The sequence below is a fragment of the Onthophagus taurus genome, chromosome 1 (assembly GCF_036711975.1).
Source record: "Onthophagus taurus isolate NC chromosome 1, IU_Otau_3.0, whole genome shotgun sequence".
NCBI classification, from domain to species: Eukaryota; Metazoa; Arthropoda; class Insecta; order Coleoptera; family Scarabaeidae; genus Onthophagus; species Onthophagus taurus.
Genome location: NC_091966.1, coordinates 12,971,954 through 12,995,077, shown reverse-complemented (window position 1 = coordinate 12,995,077; position 23,124 = coordinate 12,971,954). Strand labels below are relative to the sequence as shown.

The window sequence follows — 23,124 nt, the reverse complement described above, 5'->3', positions numbered from 1 at the left end:
TTTCATTTACAAGTATTTATGCCACACATTTATAATTCACGTAATTTTAAATTCATTATTATTGTTTTACTAAGGTCAAGTCCGCCTTTCAACTCTTCATCAACATTCTGATTACTTATGGTAGATAAATTATACAGTAATAAATTAAATGTCTTTCTATAAGAATATTATTGTCATTATTATTTGTAACTACAATTGTACCGGTCACAAGGTTTCAATCATTCAAAGTGATAACCTAGAATTTCTATTTCTTGCAGCTGTTGTTTATGAGCTTATCAGTAAATAAAAATATAAATAATAAAAAAAATATATAATTGGTTTACGATTATAAAGAACAAATTAGCTCATTCTTAGAACACTCCACGTTTATTTTAAACTAGCCCTTTTATCTTAGTTAAGAGGATATTTCCTTCTTACCTGTGTATTAAAGCAAATCAGCCTCTTTAGATATCGAAAAGAGAATTGAGTAGTAGTGTTTAGTTGGGGTGACCCTTGAAATCTACAACCATAAAGATAGGTCATCGATAAAAAGGGAGCTCATAATTACACGTACGCCTTCATCAAACTTTAAAATGTGTTCGCCCATCTGTCGTATTGGATTTTTTTGTCTATCTGAAAATCGGCGATTCCTTTGTGCCACCCATTCATGTCGTGCACGTGTGACGCTGAGCACATGTGTTCAGAATAAATTCAAACCTTCCCCTTCTAGACGTCGGCTTTACGCTGGTTATAAGGCGCCTAATTGTCTATTAGGCTTTCGTATTCATAAAAGGAGACCCTTGTGCCGTTAGATATGAATATATGAGCCTTATTTCCTGACAAATTGAGGTAATCGATCATATCGCGCGGAGTGTTCGGACAAGTTCCTGCTCTAATTAGTTATAGGGAGAGACACCTACAGACTAACGTGACAAGTTTCAAGTTTCGGAAATGGTTAATTTTGTAAGTTGGTAATAAAGTTGTCAAGGAATTACTTTTAAAATTTAGTGAATATAAATATCTTACCTGCAACTTGAAGAGTAGCATTTCTACTCGTAGCGAAACCCGCGTGATTTCTTGCTACACACCAATAGACTCCCGAATCCTGTTCTTTTTTACTGTTAACAGTCCGTAGGAAGAAAAGCGATCCAGATAAAAGAATAACTCGGTGCGAATTTTTATCAACTGTCGATGTTCGAACTGGTTCACCATCTTTAAACCATTCTATATCAGGTGTAGGTCTGCCCTCAGCCTTACAATTCAAAGTAACTGGTTCATTTTTAGCTACTATCGTATCTGATGGGTGCTCTGTTATTCTTGGAGATCGGAACTGACCTGCAACAAATAAATAAAATTGAAAATATATATAACAGGGTTTTTAAAATGGGGGTTTTAAGAATGTAATTTTGGTAATTTACCGTTAAAACGTTAACTTTTGTTTGAACGTTTCCCCTTTGTTTCTAAACTCCGAATCCAATAACGTTGGTCGCGGGACTCGTTACGCCCACGAATATTAATTAAAAACCGAGCTACCGTTCTCCCATAGCAGCCGCAATTAATTTTTCCAGCAAATTTTCCCCACCCCATCCGCCTCGTATTTACACCTAATCATGTCGCAGTCTCATTAATCTTCATTCTTTCGCTGACCAGGAGTTGGGGTTCTCTGAGGGACGTAATTAAATAAGAGAGGAAGGCAACGGAAACAATCACCTCGGACCACCGAGGAAAAGAAGAAATTAGAGACTATGTGAACGTGCAGATGGGAAGTGACCAGACGCATTTAGCGGTCATCCAGCTCCGTTTCTGAACCGCCCTCAGGGTTTCTCTAAATATATTAATGGAGGGACTGACGCAAGGGTGAAAAACGTTAAAGTAATTACTACTTCTTAATGGAAAACAAAAGGAAACGGAAAGGGAAAATGAACACGTGAGTGATGAAATGGTTTCATTTTCTGCAAAGGTTCAATTAGAACATTCCAACACCAACATTTTTTTTTGGCAAAAGTATACCCTCATACAGTAATAAATGTTGATATAAATAGATACTAATCTTGAACTTTAAAATTAAATGTCAAGGTCACCAGCACATATTGTTGTAATATTAAACTGTTGCTATTAATTTCAATAACATTTGGTTCAGATGTCACGGCTTTAGAAAAGTATCTACAGATGGTTTTGGTGTTGATATAAAGAGTAGGGCAAGCGCATAATCGAAACCTCTGTTGTGAAAATCTATCCACCGGTCATATAAATAGAATCCAAGATGCGTTCATTAAACACGAAGAGGAGCGTCAGTTGTTCTTCGCATTCGTTATTTTTAGCGAGAACACCCAACTGCGCCCGACGCATCACCGAGACGTGAAGAAGATATTCGGAGAGTGCCTTTGATGTCGGTACAAAAGTAAATAATACCGTTTCGCTAACGATATCCGCAAATGGGCCATTATACTGCTTGTTCTCATTTGTGCTTCGGAGCCTAGTAGTCTGCGGTGCTTGACGAAAATTGACGAGCTAGAGTACAAGGCCATCGGTTTCTTTTCTCGTTATATTTTCAACGTTCCTCTACTTGGCGATAAATCATTAAGCCGCGGTGTTCTTTTACAAAAGAAGGTTTTGAAGGAAGTTATTAGCGCGTTTTCGTTTGCCGAACGATGCGTTTCGTTTAGAACGGTGTTGTGTTGGTTTTGGTATGCGCATTTGGACACTAATGATTCCGATAATTGCGCTCTAAAAATAACTGAGTACGCGAACTGCCAAGTTAAAGAATTTTAAGTTACCAACAAACTACCACTTAGACCGAACGACCATACCGCAAATTATATCCTTTACCATACAAAACTATTTCGCTCACTTTAAACTGTTAAAATGGACCATAGAAATGTTCTTCCACGCGACAGCTGTTGCCTTCATTCAGTATTCACGTTCAAGTCCATTGAATTCTATCGATAAGAAACCGACTGCGTTAAAGTCCAGTCTTGAGCTCTCTTATCAGATTTGGTGTCGTTGACTCAAGACAATGACTTTTATTGAGTTGTTAGGGTAAAAATAAAATTTGGATCCACGTTTCTCAAACCGTTAAACTCGTTGATTTGAAATATAGATTATGTAAAACGTAAATAACATTTTTATCATCAGCGTTTTTTTTAACTCCAACGTTATGGATTTTCCCACATTAACCAAATCTCCACTTAACTGACACACGTCCTTAACATGAAACTTAATAAAAATTTAAATGTAATCTCTTCACTTTAAATGGTGACATCACACTATGTTTTTATTTAATAAGACTTTTCCCATCGCTGTAAGGATTAAAAAAGATTAAATTCGACACAGCGTTTTAGAAAATGTATTTAACAAAAGTTTACAAGGATTTAATACCTTTCAAGATTAAGTACAAATGGTGATACATATTTAAATATTTTCTAGAGGTAAGAAATTATCCATGCTATGACAGCAATAAACCTTTTCTTGAGCTTTTTCATTTACTTTTCATGTAATATTTACATTACCTTCAGAGATAACCGAAAACTAAATAAATCATTAGAAAGTCTGATCTATGCTTTATCTCAATATTGTACCCGTGTGCATTGAACCGAATTTTAAAAAACCGTTTATGAATTCAAAGAGGACTAATTTTGAGATATCAAAATTTAAAAAAAAATGTTTATAAAAAAATTTTCTGTTGATTCTAATAGTATACCATAAACATCAATAAATTCTGTTTACGTTGGCAAACGCAATTTTTATGGTTGTGATAATTTTGAATCGATTGCTAACAGACAAATTTTACGTTTGGTAAAATGGCAACCGTTTACTTAACACGTTGAAAATTGGGTTTGTGTTAGGGCAAAACCATTAAAAGGTGGCCAATACTGTAAATCAAAGAACAAAAAATATCACACCACTTACTATTAAAAAAGTAACGGATGAGTTAAGAACTAACCTGTTCCTCTACTTGGTGATAAATCATTAAGCCGCGGTGTTCTTTTACAAAAGAAGGTTTTGAACGAAGTTATTAGCGCGTTTTCGTTTGCCGAACGATGCGTTACGTTTAGAACGGTGTGGATTCTAATAGTATACCATAAACATCAATAAATTCTGTTTACGTTGGCAAACGCAATTTTTATGGTTGCGATAATTTTGAATCGATTGCTAACAGACAAATTTTATGATTGCTAATATGGCAACCGTTTACTTAACACGTTGAAAATTGGGTTTGTGTTAGAGCAAAACCATTAAGAGGTGGCCAATATTGTAAAGCAAAGAACAAAAAATATCACACCACTTACTATTAAAAAAGTTATGGATGAGTTAAGAACTAACCTGAAACCAAAGAAAGCTCCAGTCTTCGATCTCATCACAGGAGAAATCCTAAAGCGCTTGCCTAGATAAGGTTGTAGAGTGTATCATACAGCCAAAGCCAGGAAAACAACTTAACGACAATAAATCTTACACATCGATTTCACTGTTACCACCGGTCTCAAAACTCTTAGAGAAATTGCATCTTTCAAAAGACTTTGGCCAATAATAGAATCTAATAACCCAATCCCATATTATCACTTCGGATTCAGACAAAATTTGACTCAACAATCGACGAATTGCATAGAATAACCAACATCATTGACCGAGCCTTGTAAGAAAAGAATACATGTTCTACTGTTTTCCTAGATGTCGTGCAAGACTTTGAATAAGATTGGCAGGTAGGTTAAATACACAAACTAAACAAAATGTTCCGAAGCAATACATAAAGATATTAACATGGTTAAAGAAACAGTTTGAGTTATTAGATGATGAATATTGGGATTTAAAGGTATACCAGAGTTGGAGGAGAGTACGGTAACTACATTTGCAGATGTCACAGCACAACATGAAGTGAAGAAAGATCAGAAGTTGAAGACTGCGAAACCAAAAACAATGAGCAATGCAATAACTGACTGAGTCAAGCAATGGTGGATAAAGTTAAACGAGCTGTATTAACTTTTAAAACAACAAACAAAAACTATAAAAACACCCACCACCTATAGATATAAATGGCACCAGTCTCCCATGTGACAATAACGTTAGGTACACTTAGAGAGCAAGTAAAAAAGAAAAGAATTTATCACCATAAGTGTTGTTTACAGTTTTCGTTTCCAAACGTTGGAGTTTGGTGAACGAATTTTTCATGAATTAGCAGCATATCATTGATATTCCAATGGGAATATTGGATTCCCATTGGAGTTACTCATTTAAGATTCATTGGAGAGGATTATTTGAAAATTCAATGGAGGTGTTGCTTTTACAGATTCAGTGGCGTATTTTAATTGGAAATTTATTTCAAATACTACCATTGGAGATTATATAACTGTACCATTGAATTACATTGGATTTGCTGTCATTTAATATTTTTGAAGATCCATTATAGATACTGTCACCAGATATCTATTAGACTGTTTTCATTCAAACTTCATAGGAGATATTATTATTAAAGATCTTACCACAGAGCATACTGGCATACGACATTAAAAGGAGAATTTGCTTTTGAAGATTGATTAGAAAATCCATTGCAGATATAGACATCTTCGTTGGAAAACTGCATTTGGGATACTGCAACTGAAACTGACACCAGATGGTGTCTGTAGATACTGGCATAGGACATCGACTGGAGATGCAGCCATTACTTGTTTACTAATATTTGACTATTGAAAAGACAAGAAATAAGAACATAAACATAAGAAATTTTTATTATAGTGACTTTATGAGAAATTCATTGGTGATACTGTAATTTGAGATGTTGCGATTAAAGCTCCCCTGAGCTATCTTCAGTAGAAAATTAGTTAAGATATTGCAATTGGTGAACTTGCTATTACATTGTCACTACAGAATCAAAGTAGTATTTTTATTGAAATCCATTCGAAAAGATTAATTGAAAATTAATAGTAGATGTTTCGATTTGAGATCAGTAAGAGCACTTTCATTGAAAATTTAATCAAGATATAGTAGTTGGAAAACTTGTCATAATAGATACTGGAATATTGAATCTGCCAACATCGTGCGCATCGTTTCTCTTTGACTATAACGCGTTTTAATTTATCCCATTGATAGACTATAGAAAAATACACTAAAATTGAATTTTAGTAAACAGTGAATGTTTGTAAACAGTTTCAGCGTTTTGATTTGCTTTTGTTTAAAATATTGTCAGCAAAATATTGTAGCTATTTCGCGAACATAAACATAAATACCCTGGAGTTTCCAAACATTGGTCAAATGACGACCCAGTGGGTCGGGGGTACTGTATATATTTGGTACAAACAAACGTGTATAGAGGCTATGCGATGGCTCGTCCAAGCGAAGCGAGCGACGTTGCCAGATCGTTGGGAATTTTATTACAAATAATGCCATTGCAAATCCACAGTAATATCTTTGTTGAGTCCTATTGGACACTATTAATTCCAAATTAATTCGAAATGCAGTTATTACAGGCCCATCTTTTTGGAAATTTGAACATTCTAATTAATAACAAAGTTAATTAATGGTAACAGTATTAATTGCTATTGTAATTAAAAAAACATCTGTAATAATCACTACGCGAGTGGGAGTTGACACGGAACACAAAATAAAAATTTTATTTTATTCCTTCTTTCCTTTATTGTTCCAATTAAACTAGCACTTTAGTGCCAAAAACTTAGTACCCTAGAACCTGTCAGTGGAAATTTATTGGAAACATATCGTAGACTTTGCTATTTTAAATACACTGCTATATCTTTCTAGAGGTCCATTGGAAGAGATTTATTGAAAATTTATTAGAGATTCTGCGATTAGAGTTCCATTGGAATATCTTCATTGGAAAATTATTTCAGATGTTGCCATAAAATCTATTGGATCTTATCTTTATTGGAAATTTAAAGATAAAACCAGTTTTTAGATAAGGAAGAGATCAAGCTTTTTAGTGGTGTGTTCAGTTTCCGCGATTTCTAAAATAACAAAGACATCGTCGAGGAAAGTAGGTGGAAAATAAGAGTAAAAAATTGTTTTCGGCAAACTGTTTAAGAAAACATTGTGTAACTTTGTTTAGAAACAAAGATTTTTATACAAAATAACATTTCCTGTTAAAAGTATATGCATTTGAATAGTTATTGCTATTAGAATTTATTAAACATTATAGTTAAATGGGATTTGAAATATACGTCACCATTAGCCTATACTTTCGCCCATTACAGTGCTAAAGACATTAAGATAATGTTCGCATCCGCACTCGCTTTGGTCAATGGTGGGTTATTAGCGTGCATTATTGTAATTGAATGAGCATATCCGGCAGCGTTGGAAATAATTCGATCCAATTATAGATAGATCGGATTACCATTCGATTGCGCTCTTTGCCAAGTCGGGAATATATTGTAACTAGAAATTGGAGATCTCTATCGCGCTCGTGTCAATACTTTCTCGTTAACTTTTTCCGGTTACGGGTCGCTTGCCAGGACGCCTTCTTAACGACCCGAAGGAGTTTCTTGTATATCCAGTAGAAGTGTACGGTTATAATAAGTTAGAAAAAAATTATTTCAAAATGTGAGTGGGAATTTTTATCCGTTGGAATGTTATCTTCTTTTTTTTATCAATAAGAGTTATACGGAAACGCAAAAGTTGTTTATATAAACTCATTTTAACAGACAGACTGTAATAATTTACGGGGTAAATACCAAAATGGATGGCGTTCGTTGTCAGTGTAATAATTTACCACCTAGATGGCCGTCAACGAAGGATTACGCGTCTACCTACATATGTCTAGATATAATAAATAATTGGGGGATTTAAATAAATCTCCCGGCAAACATTTAGAAGATCCTACCAGTCGCTACCGGATACTAAAAAGAGCCGTCCATCGGGTACTCGGTCTCGGTAACCCGTTCCTTTACCTTTCCCCCCACTTAAAGTCGCCACTTCGACTATTTATTCCTCTCAACGTTCTCCTTCTGGCACAACAAGCATTCTTAGTATCCCTACGAAAAGACGAAACTGTTTATTTCAAGAGGTTTATGCATCCTCCATTTCGAAAGTGGAAGTAAGAGAACCGGGAGTAGCTTTTTATGATAGTAGGTGGCTCTTTTGTAGAGTAAAATAAATAGGATCCAGAGAGAGCGAATGGGACCGAATAACCGGAGATGGTTACGTTAATTGGTCGTTAGCTGAGTTTCGTAATGTTAGAGGATACCGCTCGCGATGGGAAAATGCAACTGATCTCTGAAAGTGTCCTACCGGTAATTAACGGCTAACTGAAATCCGGCTGAAGGAAATGGAAGGCTATAAAACTAACGACACTGTTGCTAAGTATAATGATGTGATAATCTTTTATTTTCTTATTAAAAATATACATAGGTATCGTTTTCTCCGTTTCATTTACTTTTAATTAATGGGTACGTGTTTCTAAGTACAAATAGAGTAGAACAACCGGTGTAAAGAGAAAACAGATTATCGTAAATATTGCTTTTGATGTTCGCTCCATAACGACGAAGGGGAATAATTTGCCAGTTTTCATATTTCATCGAGTCCTTACTGGTGCAGCTAATTTATCGTTGGCCAGCAATAGCCGTGTGAAGTTCTAAAATTTATGCGGAACAGTAAATTTGGGGCGCCGACTCTGGTGTATAAAGCGTGCAAATTGTAAACCGCATTTATAATTGTATAACTTGATCAAGTGGAATGTTGCATACTCAAAAATCTATTTCCTAGTTTGGAATTTATTTCAATAGAACGCTTTAAAGTAGCCCCATAAAAATTTCAATTATACTTTAAGAAAGTTCTTGGAAGGACAGACTACTGTGGGGAGTAGTTAGGTAGGGCTGGTGGTCACAGGGCTGGGAGTACTGCCCCAGACGAACGAAGGTTAATTAAATTCTGCGGTCGTGGTAGTCCCGGGCAATTGTTTCACCTGGCCGGAGATCATATCTAAATTGGAATTTCTTCGCAATTTTCCGCTGAATTGAATCCGAGACAGTCACACAACGCTCACAGTCATTGTCCGATCAGATAAGAAACTCAATTTTACCGGAAACTTTTTACATTATATTCCATTTTTATTAAAAATTTTATTTGTTTATAATGTTCTTTTTAACACATGTCGATAATGACCAGGTGGTACGGAAATGATGTTTTAAATATTCAAATCGACGGACGGAGACGGTCGATCACCGATAATATCGCCCACGTAGACAATTAACGTTGTCGTTGAGGTGCAAAGCATTTAATTGCGTTTGTACAATAACCCCGGAGACGGCCTTTAATAGCAGCACAACAATCCGCAAATAAACTGGCAGTCGCTACTTAGAGGTGTGTGCTGCGAACAACGTTACGAGCAAGACGGAGATGTTGAAATTTTCCCCAAGAATTCACATTTCGAGAGACGTAGTACGCCTTGTGCGTGAGCGCCATAAATTACAACAGCGAAAGTGATTCGTGAAAATGCCAAAGAAAGGATACTATAAATACAAATTTAAAACGTTTCATCTAATGTAAAATTAAAAATGTTATTCATGAAATAATGGATGTTATGATACAAGTAATGTCGGTAGAAGATTTGTTTCTAAATATAACCGCACAGTTGCAGCTATTAAATTTTAATTATCTTTCTGATGGAATTGCTTTAATTGCAGATTTTACACTTTCGATAACCCATTGGATTGCAATTACTTAAAAGAACTTTATTTTTATTCATTTTGAAACACAAAACTTTTTATATCTCTATATTATCGTATAAACAATAAAAGTTTACGGATCATTTAACACGAAGGAAACGGTTATACGCAAGGTGATAAATTCTTTACAAACATTGGTTACTCATAACACAACAAGAAAGAAATGTGGTGTAAAATATTCTTCCTGACAACCAGCACCGCTACAAAGCGTGGAATTATTCCTGTTACGTTTCACATAACCAGTCATGTTCTCACTGGAAACAATAAATTCTCGGGCATTTTCCTTCAGCGACACGTGCTCACTAAGCGGTGCAATTTATTAGCCAGATATGTACCTACTAGCGCCTACAATTCTGCAACGTACGCGAGAAAAAGTTCGTGGTAGAAGGCGGGTACGAAATATCAGATGAAAATAATTGCGGAAAGGCGGAAAAATACCACCTCCACGGAGGCGGCGGTAGTAAAAACGGGTCGGGGCTCGTAAAACTGCGCGCCCGAGTGGAATTTTATAACTGGCCAAATCGGGAAATTATTACGTCGTCAGTCCCGGGCTAGAATAAAAAAAAGAAAAATAAACCGGTAATATTTGCGAGATGTAGCTTTATTTATGTAATTAGCTATTTCCCAACCACATTAAATTTAAATTACTGGTTTGGTTTATAGACACATTTATTTTAACGATGTCGGCAAAGACTTCTCGTTATTAATTCCATCAATTTCTATATGAGCTAATAACACACCAATTGTTTTCTAAGTAATTTCAGCATCTGCTCTTACTCCTCCTATATTCGCCATGATACTTATAAATCAATCGGGTGACCTACGTTACGCGTCCATTGAAATTTATTTCACTTTTATTGCGTTTGAAGTGTCGTTTCGCGCACCCTACAATTCAATTTTCAAGTGGTCGCCCGCGCGAAAAGCTACACAATGTTAAATTCAATAACGACATAATTAGGCGTTATTTACAGCCGGCCAGTCCGCATTCTGGTCGATTTATCACTTACGCCACTTTAACGGGCCCCACTATTACCCCTTTTATTTTAGAATAACGAATTTTTCCCGGTGATTTATCTTGCATGTGAGGCATCGCGCAATGTTACCCGAATGGACAAATAAAATGTTGACCGTCCAGCCAAGTGATTTATTTCGAGAGTTGGTACAGTAAATCATGTGGGACAAAAGCGAAATGTTAACGTTATTTTTCGTTCTGAATACCTGGGTGACTATATTGCGTGTCACGTCCCTTCCTTTCTGTAATGACGTGTTCGTTTATGTTGCCAGAAAGAAAATTTAGGATTATAAATAACAACAAGAATTCTTCCTGTTTCTATGTCATTCTGATTTTAATTTTCTAAAAATATTATAATAGCATTTTAATTAAAAACTAGAAAAATATTTAAATTACAATTATTTAATTAAATGAATTAACTAAACAAGTGGATTTTATCTAGCAGGTGACGAGTAATGGTTTTCAACTAACTACAAAATTTGATGGTAGTGATGATGGTCGGTAAATTTGAAGCAGTATTTATTGAAATTGTAATTACATTGTACAACAGAGAAAATGTCCCGTCAAGTTTCGATGTCCTTCTGGTATTTCTGCAGTTACTGATTCTGAATATACTTAAATTACTCGGGTCAAGTCCAGTTTTTGGTTTGAATTGATATTGCCAAATAGTTTTGTAATGAAAATATTCGTCACCTGACTCAATGTTTTCAGCCAATCTACTGGATTAGTTTTCTTCTTAGCAACTAATGCAAGATTTTTGATAATACGATTAAGAGACTGATAGCGAGATATTGATTTTTTAGTATACTAGGTATCGTTTCAAAGACTAAGAATATATGCTATCATCAACATGTTTTTTATGTTATATTATTATTTTATGTTATGATCAGAAAAGAATTCGAATATCAACAACAAAACAAAAATTCCGTTCGAAATATGTATAGTCCTTTAGTCTATATTCATTCTGCATTGATACTAACAATGAGAAGTGTTGCAGAAGCTCAAATTTTTTTGTTAATACTTTATTTGCAATTGAAACGAAATTTGTAGTATAAACAACAAGCCAAATTCAGGTTAAGGTGCTACAATAATCGTCTCACTCTTGCACCAAAAGCCTGTTCAAACAATGATGGAAAGCAATTCACAAGAAGTGCTACAAACCATGCAAGATTTCTCGATAACTACAGTATATTATGATATCGATCTAGACGCTGGTAGGGTGTGCAAGGCTTTTCAGCTTTTATTGAAGCCAAATAACTTGAAAACCGACGAATATCCCCTTTAATACTAAATATTTAGTTACTAATAAATTTACTTGTAATACTATTAATATGTTTTGCATAGGATAAATCACTTCAAGATGTTTCCAATCGATTACGATTTAGTAATATTATATTATTAATAATATTATATCCTATGATTATGATTTAGTATCATTTAGATTCACTTAAACCAGCTTTTTCTGGTATGTTTCAACGTTGTTTTCAAACAATAACAAAATCAATTTTTGCTCACACCAATTAACTTTTAAATGTTCACAACATTGTGAATTTTCTGGAAAACAATATTATTAAGTTTCCTCGCGTTTATCAACTCACGTCAAGATGTTTCCAATAAATTAGTACACACTCCAATAAGCTTTTTGTTCCTTCTGGTATCTTTAAAATACTCCCAATAAAGTCAAAATCAATTTTTTAATGCTTTGATCTTCGTTAAGTATTCTGTAATAGCTATTAATCAATTAAAACCATTTTAACTCACACACATTAGCTTTTTCAATAATTCAAACACTTTGAAAACATCCCTTTTAATATTATTAAGTTCCCTCGGGCTTATCAAGTCACCTCAAGGTATTTCCAATTAATTAGTACCATTTTGACACACTCCAAAAAGCTTTTTCTATTTCCTGGTATCTTGAAAATACTTCTAAAAAGTGTCAAAATATATTTTCTTTATTTCTTTGATTTTCTTTATGTATCCTTGAGTAATTTTTAATCGATTAAAACCATTTTTGGTACGAGTCAATACCAAACTCTTTTTCAATATTCAAAATGTTTTGAATTTTCTGGAAAACATCCTTTTTAATATTATTAACTTTCAACGCACTTATCAAATCACCTGAAGATGTTTTCAATTGATTAGTACCGGTTTGACACAATTTAACAAATTAATAAAAATAATATTGAACAATAATCCAAATATTGCAATGGATTGGATACATACAAAATGTATATTCCATAGATATGGTGTGAATATAACCTTAATTTTTTTTTTTTCAGGTAGATCCTACTGAGAGGGTAGATTTGTCAAATTTGTTAATGAACACATTTTCTTTGCAGCAACAGAAGCTCTGAAGCATTAGCAGGCGACGAAGCGTTATAATATATTGAGGTAACTACCATACTATGTCATAGTCATGTCCGTAATGGAGCAACTTCATCTAAAGCGGTGGTCCTCGAACAATTAAAATAACTACTAATAACATAACAGCAAAATTAAAAATTTAACTTTGTTGTTTGGTGATGGTCGTCGTCCAATACTTCATATTTATTGAAATTGTAATTACGCTGTATAAAAGAAAAAACATCTCGTTGAGTTTCGATGTTGATTCTGGTTTTTCTAATTAGTAATTAGGAACCTCTAATTCTGGTTACTAATTATAAATAAAGTAAAATTATTTGGGTTAAGGTAAGTTTTTGGTCTTTTGAATGTTCTTTTTGGTGATAAAGGAATTGAAAATATTCAACACCTGTCTCGACATTTCAGCAAAATAGATGTTGATTTTGGAGAAAAAAATTTCGTTATTATTAGTTAAAAAGTTGCTATGTTTTAAAAAAAACCTATAGACGAGCAAATATATCGTTTTTCAGTATGTTAGCTGTACCGCATTCTGTTTCTCAACAACACATTTTTATTTTTCATTTCATTTCAGCTGTTTTTGTAATTAATTTTTATATATTTTTTTATGTTTTCCATTATCTAAATCGTGAGCTGTGTACCCGGATAAACACTTTCACTTAATACAGTGCCCTTATACTTCCTGTTTCCTTATATAAAATATATTTTCACATTTTCTACTACACTTAAGAATATTAAGCCAACACTAATAAAAACTATAAATAAAAATGATATACATATACATATAAAAACGGCATACCAAAATAAAATATTCAACCATACTAAGAAGAATATGTAATATATCGTACACTGTATAACTCAGATTCTAGCACTGGATTTTTGGACCCTCACACTAGAATGCTCTTATTCCGAGCAACTCTAATGCTCGGAATCTAATACCTGAGGCTCGTATCAAACTTTTGATCAATTATTTTCTAGTTATTGTGATGGAAGGTTCTCTATGGAAACACATCGGGACTAGTTTGCGGAAAGTTTCTCATAAGGTTATATTTTCTAGTGACTGGTATACCTTTGACCAGAAGATAGGGTACAGTATCAGGTTAGCTAAGGTAGTAGCAGCTTAGTAAAAGCTTGCTATCCAGATTCTAGACTGCAAGAAAACATAAGAAATTACACTGGCAAAATTCTATGGTACAAGGGAAAACTAGTAATTACGACGATGAAATTCTAGATTTCAAGAAAAAGTATGGAATCGTGGTTGAAACACTAAATTGTAAAACAAACTGCAAAGTTAGACTGATCAGATTCTATGATTCTTAGATTGCATGAAAAACTCCAAAATTGCACTATTCAGACTTCACACATCAAGAAAATGTCTGAAATTACATTGAAAAACACCAAACTGTAACAGACAATCTAGAATCTTGTTAGCCGAAGATTGATTTAACCTAGATTGGAAGAAAATGTATGGAATTGCATGGCTACATTGCAAGAACAGGTTTGCTATTACACTGCCCAGATTCCAGAGTATAAGAATATACGTAATCTTACACAGAGCAGATTCACTCGAGAATCTGAGATAAAATAATTTAAAAATTAGTAGGAACAACCATCGAGGAACCAGCGATTTTCATCATCAGGTAATTGAACTAAATCGTCATATCACTAAAGAGTGAAAGAATTTTATTCAAAAAATATGTATCAGCAAAAAGATTTAAATTAAGACTTAAAATTTTAAGTTCCTGATAAGAAAGGAAGAAAAAATAACCATGAATGCATTTTAATGATAGGATTAGAAACCAAAGATAACGAAATCTTTTAACAAAACACCCTGAATAAATTAACCATTGAAAATAAATAGTTAACGGTAAATATTCATATACAAGGTAGTAATTATTATAGACATAAAAACATAATGTTCTCCTTAATTTATCTTCGGGAAGAGTTCATACTGTGACATGACTTTAAGTAAATTCCCATGTTTACGTTCATTTATTTTACTAGTAATATACTGCAAATGAATACCAATGACTGTACGAATCCCATGAAGCTGTTTTTGCTTTACATGTCGTAAATTTGACCGTGTGGCAAAACTGTTGGGGACGAAGGCGGGGAACGGTTACAGCTAATAGCAATAAACAATCGCTTCCATATCCGTGTAACGATAAAAACTGAAATAAATTTCCCGTATTTAACCGTTACCCTTCCTGTGTGTAGATAACCCGTTGGACGAGAATGTAATTGAATACCGTTGGAGATGATAAACCAACAAAAAATGATCGTTTTAATAAATTCAACTGGAATAATTAACAACTGTCGCAAACGTTAAATTACGCGGTCGCCGATAAGATAAGAGTTCATAAAGCAACGTTATTAAATCGGACAGCAGGATTGCACAGACAGTGCTACTGTTATTCGCTTTATTGGATACAGTTAACGTCAATTTTACACGCTATCTGTTTGCTAATGAAATCACAGCTCTATGAAATTGATTTGTTTCTGCACAAAATAATTTTGATACAAAGAAAAAGTTGAGTATGTTCCATTAAAGTGGATTGGATAAAAAAACTTACTAGACAAACCAAATCTTCCTGCATGGAGAGTTACTACACTAAAAGGATCTGTATCGGTCTACAGGGACCCCGACTAACTTTTCTAATGCGAGGACTGTATTTTTCTAGAAAACTTGTTACCTCGCGTCGTTTCGGGGCGCGTACAATGCCCCTAAGTAGCCATTTATTTCCCGCATGGCGTCTTGACCCGCGCCGTGGGGCGAATAAATTTTAATTTTATTACGGTTTTTTATTGCACCCTTTCCTGTCTCAGCACAAACCTGCATAAAGAAAAACGTCGCACTTCGTCTAGGATGATATTCTCCACCTTCACAGTTTCTATTCCCACCTTCACTATACCATAAGACGACCACCACGTAATCGTCAAATAATTTTTCCTCCCACTTTCGACCAGTTACATGCCACAGTTTAATGATGTCGTAAACGATTTTATTTCGACCTTAAACTTTACTGAAGGTACTTACTGCAATTGCTACAAAGTTTATTATGCACGTAAAATTGCGTTAGGAGAACGGATGTGATGAATTATCTATTTTTTAATTGGTATATTAATCGACGTTCATCATATTGCTACATCTATGTTATAAGGTTAATTAGTTAATTACTATTGATATTGATTGACAAGAACAAACAATTATAATGCGCTATTGTAATGACGTCTTAATGGATCAATATGGGCCTAATATGCAGGTACATTGTTTGCACATGTTGCAGTAACACAAACTAAAAATGTCTTAAAAAAGTTTCCCTTTATACATTATTCATTAAAAGCAATTATTCGATGAATGCGTACACCTAAATTGATGCTATTGTGCAAATTCAGTAGACCATGCGTAAATGTGCACACGTCATTCAAGTACTACAGCCAACAGGCTTGCTTCCTGCGTTATCATTAGTCCTCGCTAACTGGTTTTCTCTGTGCAATAGCATCGCAATCAGTTCTCTGATCCGCGAACGGTTACCATGGAAGTTGTCATCGTTCATTCGCCTTTTTTTCAATAAAAGACATTATTAATGAAATGTTTGGTATGGAAAAAGGCCGACACGTTATCTAACACCCATCCATCACCCCGTTCATTCCCGAGCGTCCAGTTTTCAGTTTACCAACAAACAAAAAAAGAAAAACATATCTTTTCGCTTTGGAAATTTTTGATTTGGGCTTTGCGCGATCTTATTAACAAGGTACTTGTCGGATCGATTTAATTATATTTGAAATTAAAGCGAACGTGTAATTTTCAGTAATTGGTATCACGCGAGTAGGTAGAGCGCACGAATTTTTATATAGGATCGCGTGACAAACCATTATCCTGACCCGATTCCTTGGGCACCCTAGAAAGAGAAAAACGGAAACCGTAAAAGAAAATGTAAAAAGAGGGGTTGTTGTTGCCGAGCTATTAATTTATGTGACCAATCCCCAATGTTGTATTTATTAAACGGATATGCATATTAGGTTGGGTAATTCGCGTTACACGATTTCTATCAGAACCCCTCGAAAATAGAATAAAATAGCTTACGATTATTATGAATCACCATATTTATACTAACCCTGAATGGTATCAAATAATGAACGTATTTTGTTTATTTATGTATTCGAATCGGATTATTTGCAGAAGTTTAGTCTAACGACCGCATTAGGAGAAGCACGCACCTGCCCCCTAATTAGGGGCGCTATTAATTACAGACGACAGGGCTGGCAAAGGCAGAAATAGATTATTGTATTTGGCGCAAGAGACGCGTACTCGTCGTTCGCGCTGGTGAAACAGCGTTGCGATTATTTATCGCCCGTGAAATGCCCCGTCTTCTAATTATTCAAATGTATTTATGTTTTGCAGACAGGCGGCTTCCTTCAGAAAGTCAACTCGACGGTTCGTTTTGTTGGTTGCTGGTTGTCCGTTCGCTTTCCAAAGGCCTTTCGCCGTCGCCTTCTCTTAACTTTGTACGAGCCAAGCATTAAGGTTGACATTCTCGGCTAATGTATTTTTGTGCAAGCTTCAGCCTCCGAGTCTCCGGTAATATCCGGTACGCTATTTGGACAGGTAACGTGTTACGCGAAGTGTTATTAGTGAAGTCATGTGTTGATCATTATGTGAAGAAGCTATTTACACTCTCATGTAGGTTTATTTTTGATTCTACATCATAATTTTATCAAAAAATATTATTCTTGGACAGATAATTGTTAATATCACTACTGTTATTATTATCATACCATCAAATACTTGTCAAACATTCCAACGTTTTATAATGAAGTACTTTCTGGTCAAAATTTTCTTTTTGTATACTTAGACAACATTCTTATCGCTAGTAAAACTGAAGATTAAGATTAAGCGAATTCGGCATCAACATCCAAACATCAAAATGCCTTTATGGAGTTTCTTCTTTAGACTTTCTCAGTTACAATGTTTTCTTATAAGGAATTCTTCCTTCACAATCAAGAAGTAAGGCAATTAATGATTTAGCACAACCTGAAAATTTGAAAGCGCTGTAAAGATTTTTAGGTATGATTGATTATTATCACAGATTCGTTTCAGATATTCTTCGACCTCTTTATGATTTGGAACATTCTCGTAGAAATTCCTACTATAGCAAAAGAATCACAATCAGAGCAGTACTCTCTCAAACAATAGATGACAATACCGTTCCTATAGCGTTAGTCTCTAAAAAAATTTCTAGAGCTCAAACGAAATATTCTACTTCAGCAATATTTTCAGCAATCAAATATTTCAAACATTTTCTTTGCGGTAATCATTTTATCATTTATACCGACCGTAAACCTTTGCTAAATTGTCTTTATTCCAGTTCAAAGAAATCTCCTGGCCAATCTCGCTCTTTAGACTACATTACTCAATTTACATCAGAGCTTAAACATATTAAAGGAGCGGCAAATATTGTTGCTGATACCTGTTCAAGAATAAATGTTGAATCCTTTTCGAATTCCTATCCTTCTGTTGAAACTATTCAAAAAGCACAGAACAGCGATGAAAATTTTCTAATAAAACATCTTTTCAATTATCTTTTAAAAAGATATCCAACTCCAAATGTAATGTTTGGTGCCACCTTCTTTTCATGAATCACGAATTTATACTTATACCTAAAAAATTAAAAAAATATATTTGACCAATTTCACTATATTTCTTATCTTGGTTTTCGTTCAAACCTTCACAGCCTAAAAACCCGTCACTATTGGCCTCACATGACTAAAAATGTAAATTTATTTACAAAAATTTGCTTACATTGCCAACGTGCAAAAGTTCATAAATATACCAAAGCACCTCTTCAGAAAATTCCTATTCCAAGAGGCAGATTTGAACACATTCACCTGGTTTCAGTAGGCCCTCTAGTACCTTCACTAGGTTGTACATACATGCTCACAGTGATCGAACGTTTTACACGTTGGCCTGAAGTTTATCCTGTCAAAGACATTACTACTTTGACTATCGCTCTCACACTTCTACGCAGCTATTTTTCGATTTAGTATCCCTCATACTGTAACACATGATCATAGAAGCCAATTTGAATACAAACTTTTTCGGCAATTTTATAACCAGATTCGTGCTTCCCCTTACCACCGCCAAGGTAATTGTATGTTAGAGAGATTTCAGAGAACTCTCAAAACAGCCATTACTGCCCGCGGAGCTGGTAACAGATGGAATAACAATCTGCCCATTATTCTTTTAGGGCTTCGGTGCTCCCTAAAAGTTCTTGGTTACTCTTTTGCAGAGCTATTGTACGGCCAGCCGCTTAAACTACCTGGCAAATTTTTTTTGTGGATTCTTCGACAGAAATTGAACCACTCCTTTCTAGATTACGCCAAACCTTTTTTTCTCTGTCCGGTTCAATTATTTATTAAAATACAATTATCATAAAACATTTTATTTATTATATTGTGGATAAGATACCACAGTTATGATCACAAGTTTGATTCCAAAAATCTTTTATAATTAACTGTTAAGTACCCCTAAAATAGGAATTGAGATGATTATCTAAAGTCGTTTATAGGCGACAGTGTCTAGACCAATATTATTGGTCTGGTTTCATCGTCCGGCAACTGTAACCATAACAATAAGACGACGCTTTTGTACGAAGGAAATAGTTTGGGTCTCCGGACATCAATACGCAATTAAATTTCACGAGATGGGTTCTTAAAAAAGCCGAAATGGCGTCGTTGAACCGTAGACGTTCTGTTCCGCTATTAGCGACCGTTCTATATTCGAGCATCGAGACTCGAGGAGCAGCAGCGTTCTCCAATCTCGGCATAATTCCACTCTACAATCCCAAAGCGCCATTCTCGACGTCTACAACAAAGAAAGGGAAGAGAGAAAAAGGGGAGAAAAACTTCTTCAAATTAAAAGCGGACTCTTAGAGAAATTACCACGATTCAACAAACGACCTGGAAGTCTATTTTCAAAATCCGTACCGGGTATTTACAGATTCTAAAAGAGGAGGTTTGTTAGGACAACTATTTTTCGTCGTTTTCGACGACTTAAAAGTTAAACTACAATTTTTTTTATGAAATTGGTTTTATTGATGAAAGACGTTTCTTCTAGGAAGTTAAATCCTTCTAAGAAACTTATCTACTAATAAATTTTGGTCGTTACAAACATTACATCACTTACTGGATCGCATCAAATCCAACGGCAAACATTTCTCCAACGGTACGTAACGTTTATTACGAAGGTAGTTAGATGCACGGTTATATCCCATAGCAAGGTAATCAATAACAAAACGTAAGCCACGTCTACGCAATATTTACCCAACGGAAGATCCAGAAGCCAAAGTCGATTGCCGACGAAATTAAATACGTATCCATATTCCGGCATTCGAATTAATCTGACTTGATCCTCGGACAAATAACTGGGTGCCGCTGTTGGGGACTGATGATAAAATCCACGGGCTCAAAGACACTTTTGTGGGACGCGCACATCTGGCTTTCCGTTGCAGATGCATTAACCCCTAGTTAATCCAATCGAGCATTAATTTTAAACGAAAAGTTTTTGGTTAAAGCTACCAAAACAAATAATTTCTTAGAATTTTTCTTGCGTGTTAAGCCAAGTATTCTCCACGGAATACGGTTGGTCAACCTCGATGATTGTTTATCGAGCGAGACGTCGCGACGCTGTCGTCGTATCCAACATAAACGATGCTTTCGTGCGACATCGTCCGTTGTCCGTCGAGGGAATTATACGATGACGTTCCGTCCAAAGGTAGTAAAACGTAGAGAGGGACCTGCCTTGGGGCCATCAATTCCGGTCTGGAGGGGTAACACGCGAACGTAACGACGACGCCGGCGGCATCGCGACGCCCGGTAATGCGACGCACGCACCCCGGCGGCGTATCCATCAAACACGACGGCGTCGTCTGCGTCGCACCGGAAGTGCACCAGGGGAGGTTCCTTGGACGCCTTGATACCGACTGGTACTATGGTTAATAACCTTTCGATTTCGAAGTGAATAATGGTCGATAATACCATAAGTCATTTCTCGATTATTAAGGTGGTTCTAAATCATTTTGATATATTACTATTAATTGCACAGCACTACAACAAAAAAAAATTATTTTTGTTGCCCTGAATATCTTTGCAAATTTTTATGTTTTCAAGTGCCCAGATTACGAATATATTCATAAAAGTACTGAATGTGCTTTTGTTTTTTATGATTTTTACATATCTTATATTTTGAACAATTATCAGCTTGTTAGTAATAAATTTTTTTTTTTTTTATATCCCAGTCATGATTAGGCTTCTGCGCAACTTTTTCGCGCATACAAACATCACGTGATCCTCACTCTCAGACCCCTTGCTCCGCAGAACAGCTGAGATGTCAGTTATTTGACAATATTGAAGTACTTACACGTGAATCTGGATAAGTTGTCATGTGTTAATATTTTGTTTCAATTACTGAATGTCCATTCTAATATTTTTGTCTTGTCTTTTAAAACATGAGTTCGTCACGAAGAAAGTGTAAATATAGCAGTGATTTATTTTGTTATATTTGCGGTGTTTATATAGCAAAAAAACAAAAAAGAAATATCACAGACTGTATCAAGGGAGACTTATGCTGAATATTTCGGTTTTAAAATGAACAAACTGGATAAATCATGGGTTTCTCATAAAGTTTGTAAGTCCTGTGTTGAGTCTTTACGGTTGTGGAAAAAAGGAGAACGTTCTGGATTAGACTTTGGTATTCCTATGATCTGGATGGAGCCTAAGAATCATTTCCATGATTGTTACTTTTGCGTAGTAGATGTTGAAGGTTTTAATCGAAATCAAACGTGGAGATATCCAGAGTTACAGTCTAGAAAATGTTCTGTTCTACACAGTGAAAATATCCCTCGACCTACTTACGTTTCAAAAGTAATTCCCATGCCCTCAAAAAAAAATGATGTTACCAAATTCACAGAAATCGGGACAGTCTACCAGTGGAAGTGAAACATCTACGCCGAAGTTATTTTCTCAAAATGAACTCAGTGATTTAATACGAGATCTCAATTTATCCAAACAAGGATCAGAACTGTTAGCCTCAAGATTGAAAGAAAAAAATGTGTTGGCTCCAACAGTAACAATTACAACATACAGAACGCGAGAAAGTGACTTATTACAACTTTTTTAGTGAAAATGAAGGACTGGTGTACTGTAATGATATCGCGAAGCTGCTTCTAGGCATGGGTTTAAAAGAATACAAACCCTTCTGAGAGGTGCCTTTTTATTTATTATTTTTGACAGTCAATCAACAAAACTCAAAGAAGAATATGAAAATGTAAAATTAGTTTTAGAAAAAATTAATTACTCGGAGCATCAATGGCCGATCTGTGTGGATTTGAAAATGGTTAATTTTTTACTTGGTCAATAAAGTGGGTACACGAATACCCTTGCTTCATTTGTATGTGGGACAGTAGAGCAAAGCAACTTCATTGGGAACAAGATGTTTGGCCTGTAAGAAATTCTTTAACTGTCGGTAAAGCAAATGTAATAAGGGAGCCGTTGATGAGCAGAGACAAAATCATACTTCCACCATTACATATTAAGTTAGGAATGATAAAGCAATTTGTAAAAGCGTTGGACAAGGAAGGAGATTGTTTTAATTACATTTGTAGAAAATTTCCGAAGCTTAGTATGGAAAAGTTGAAAGGTGGAATATTTGGTGGCCTCAAATACGGTAAAGTGGAAAAGTTTTGTGTTGGTAGTCGAAAATTTCCTAGATAACCATAAAGCACCAAATTATGAAGAGATTGTACAAAATATGCTGACAAACTTTCAGACTTTAGGAGCAAATACGAGTATCAAGTTACACTATCTCCGCAATCATCTGGATAAATTTCCGGATAATTTAGGAAATTATAGTGAGGAACAGGCAGAGCGATTTCACGAGGATCCAAAAGTGATGGAGGAAAGGTATCAAGGTCGATGGGATTGTCACATGATGCCAGATTACTGCTGGTCTTTAAAAAGAGATTGTCCCCTGAAAAATTATAAAAAAAAATCTCATAAAAGGTGTTTTATGAAAATGTAACATATGTTTTCGACATTTTCCTCTCTATT

General features: G+C 35.0%; 1 protein-coding gene across 1 annotated transcript in view; it reads right to left on the bottom strand.

Moving 5' to 3' along the window:
* The window catches only part of LOC111413813 (roundabout homolog 2-like), a 160,935-nt gene that overhangs the window by 56,360 nt on the left and 81,451 nt on the right, over nt 1-23,124 (bottom strand). The window contains exon 2 of the mRNA XM_023044922.2: nt 1,006-1,314. Coding sequence (XP_022900690.1) covers nt 1,006-1,314 — 309 coding nt within the window. The remainder of the gene's footprint in view (nt 1-1,005; nt 1,315-23,124) is intronic.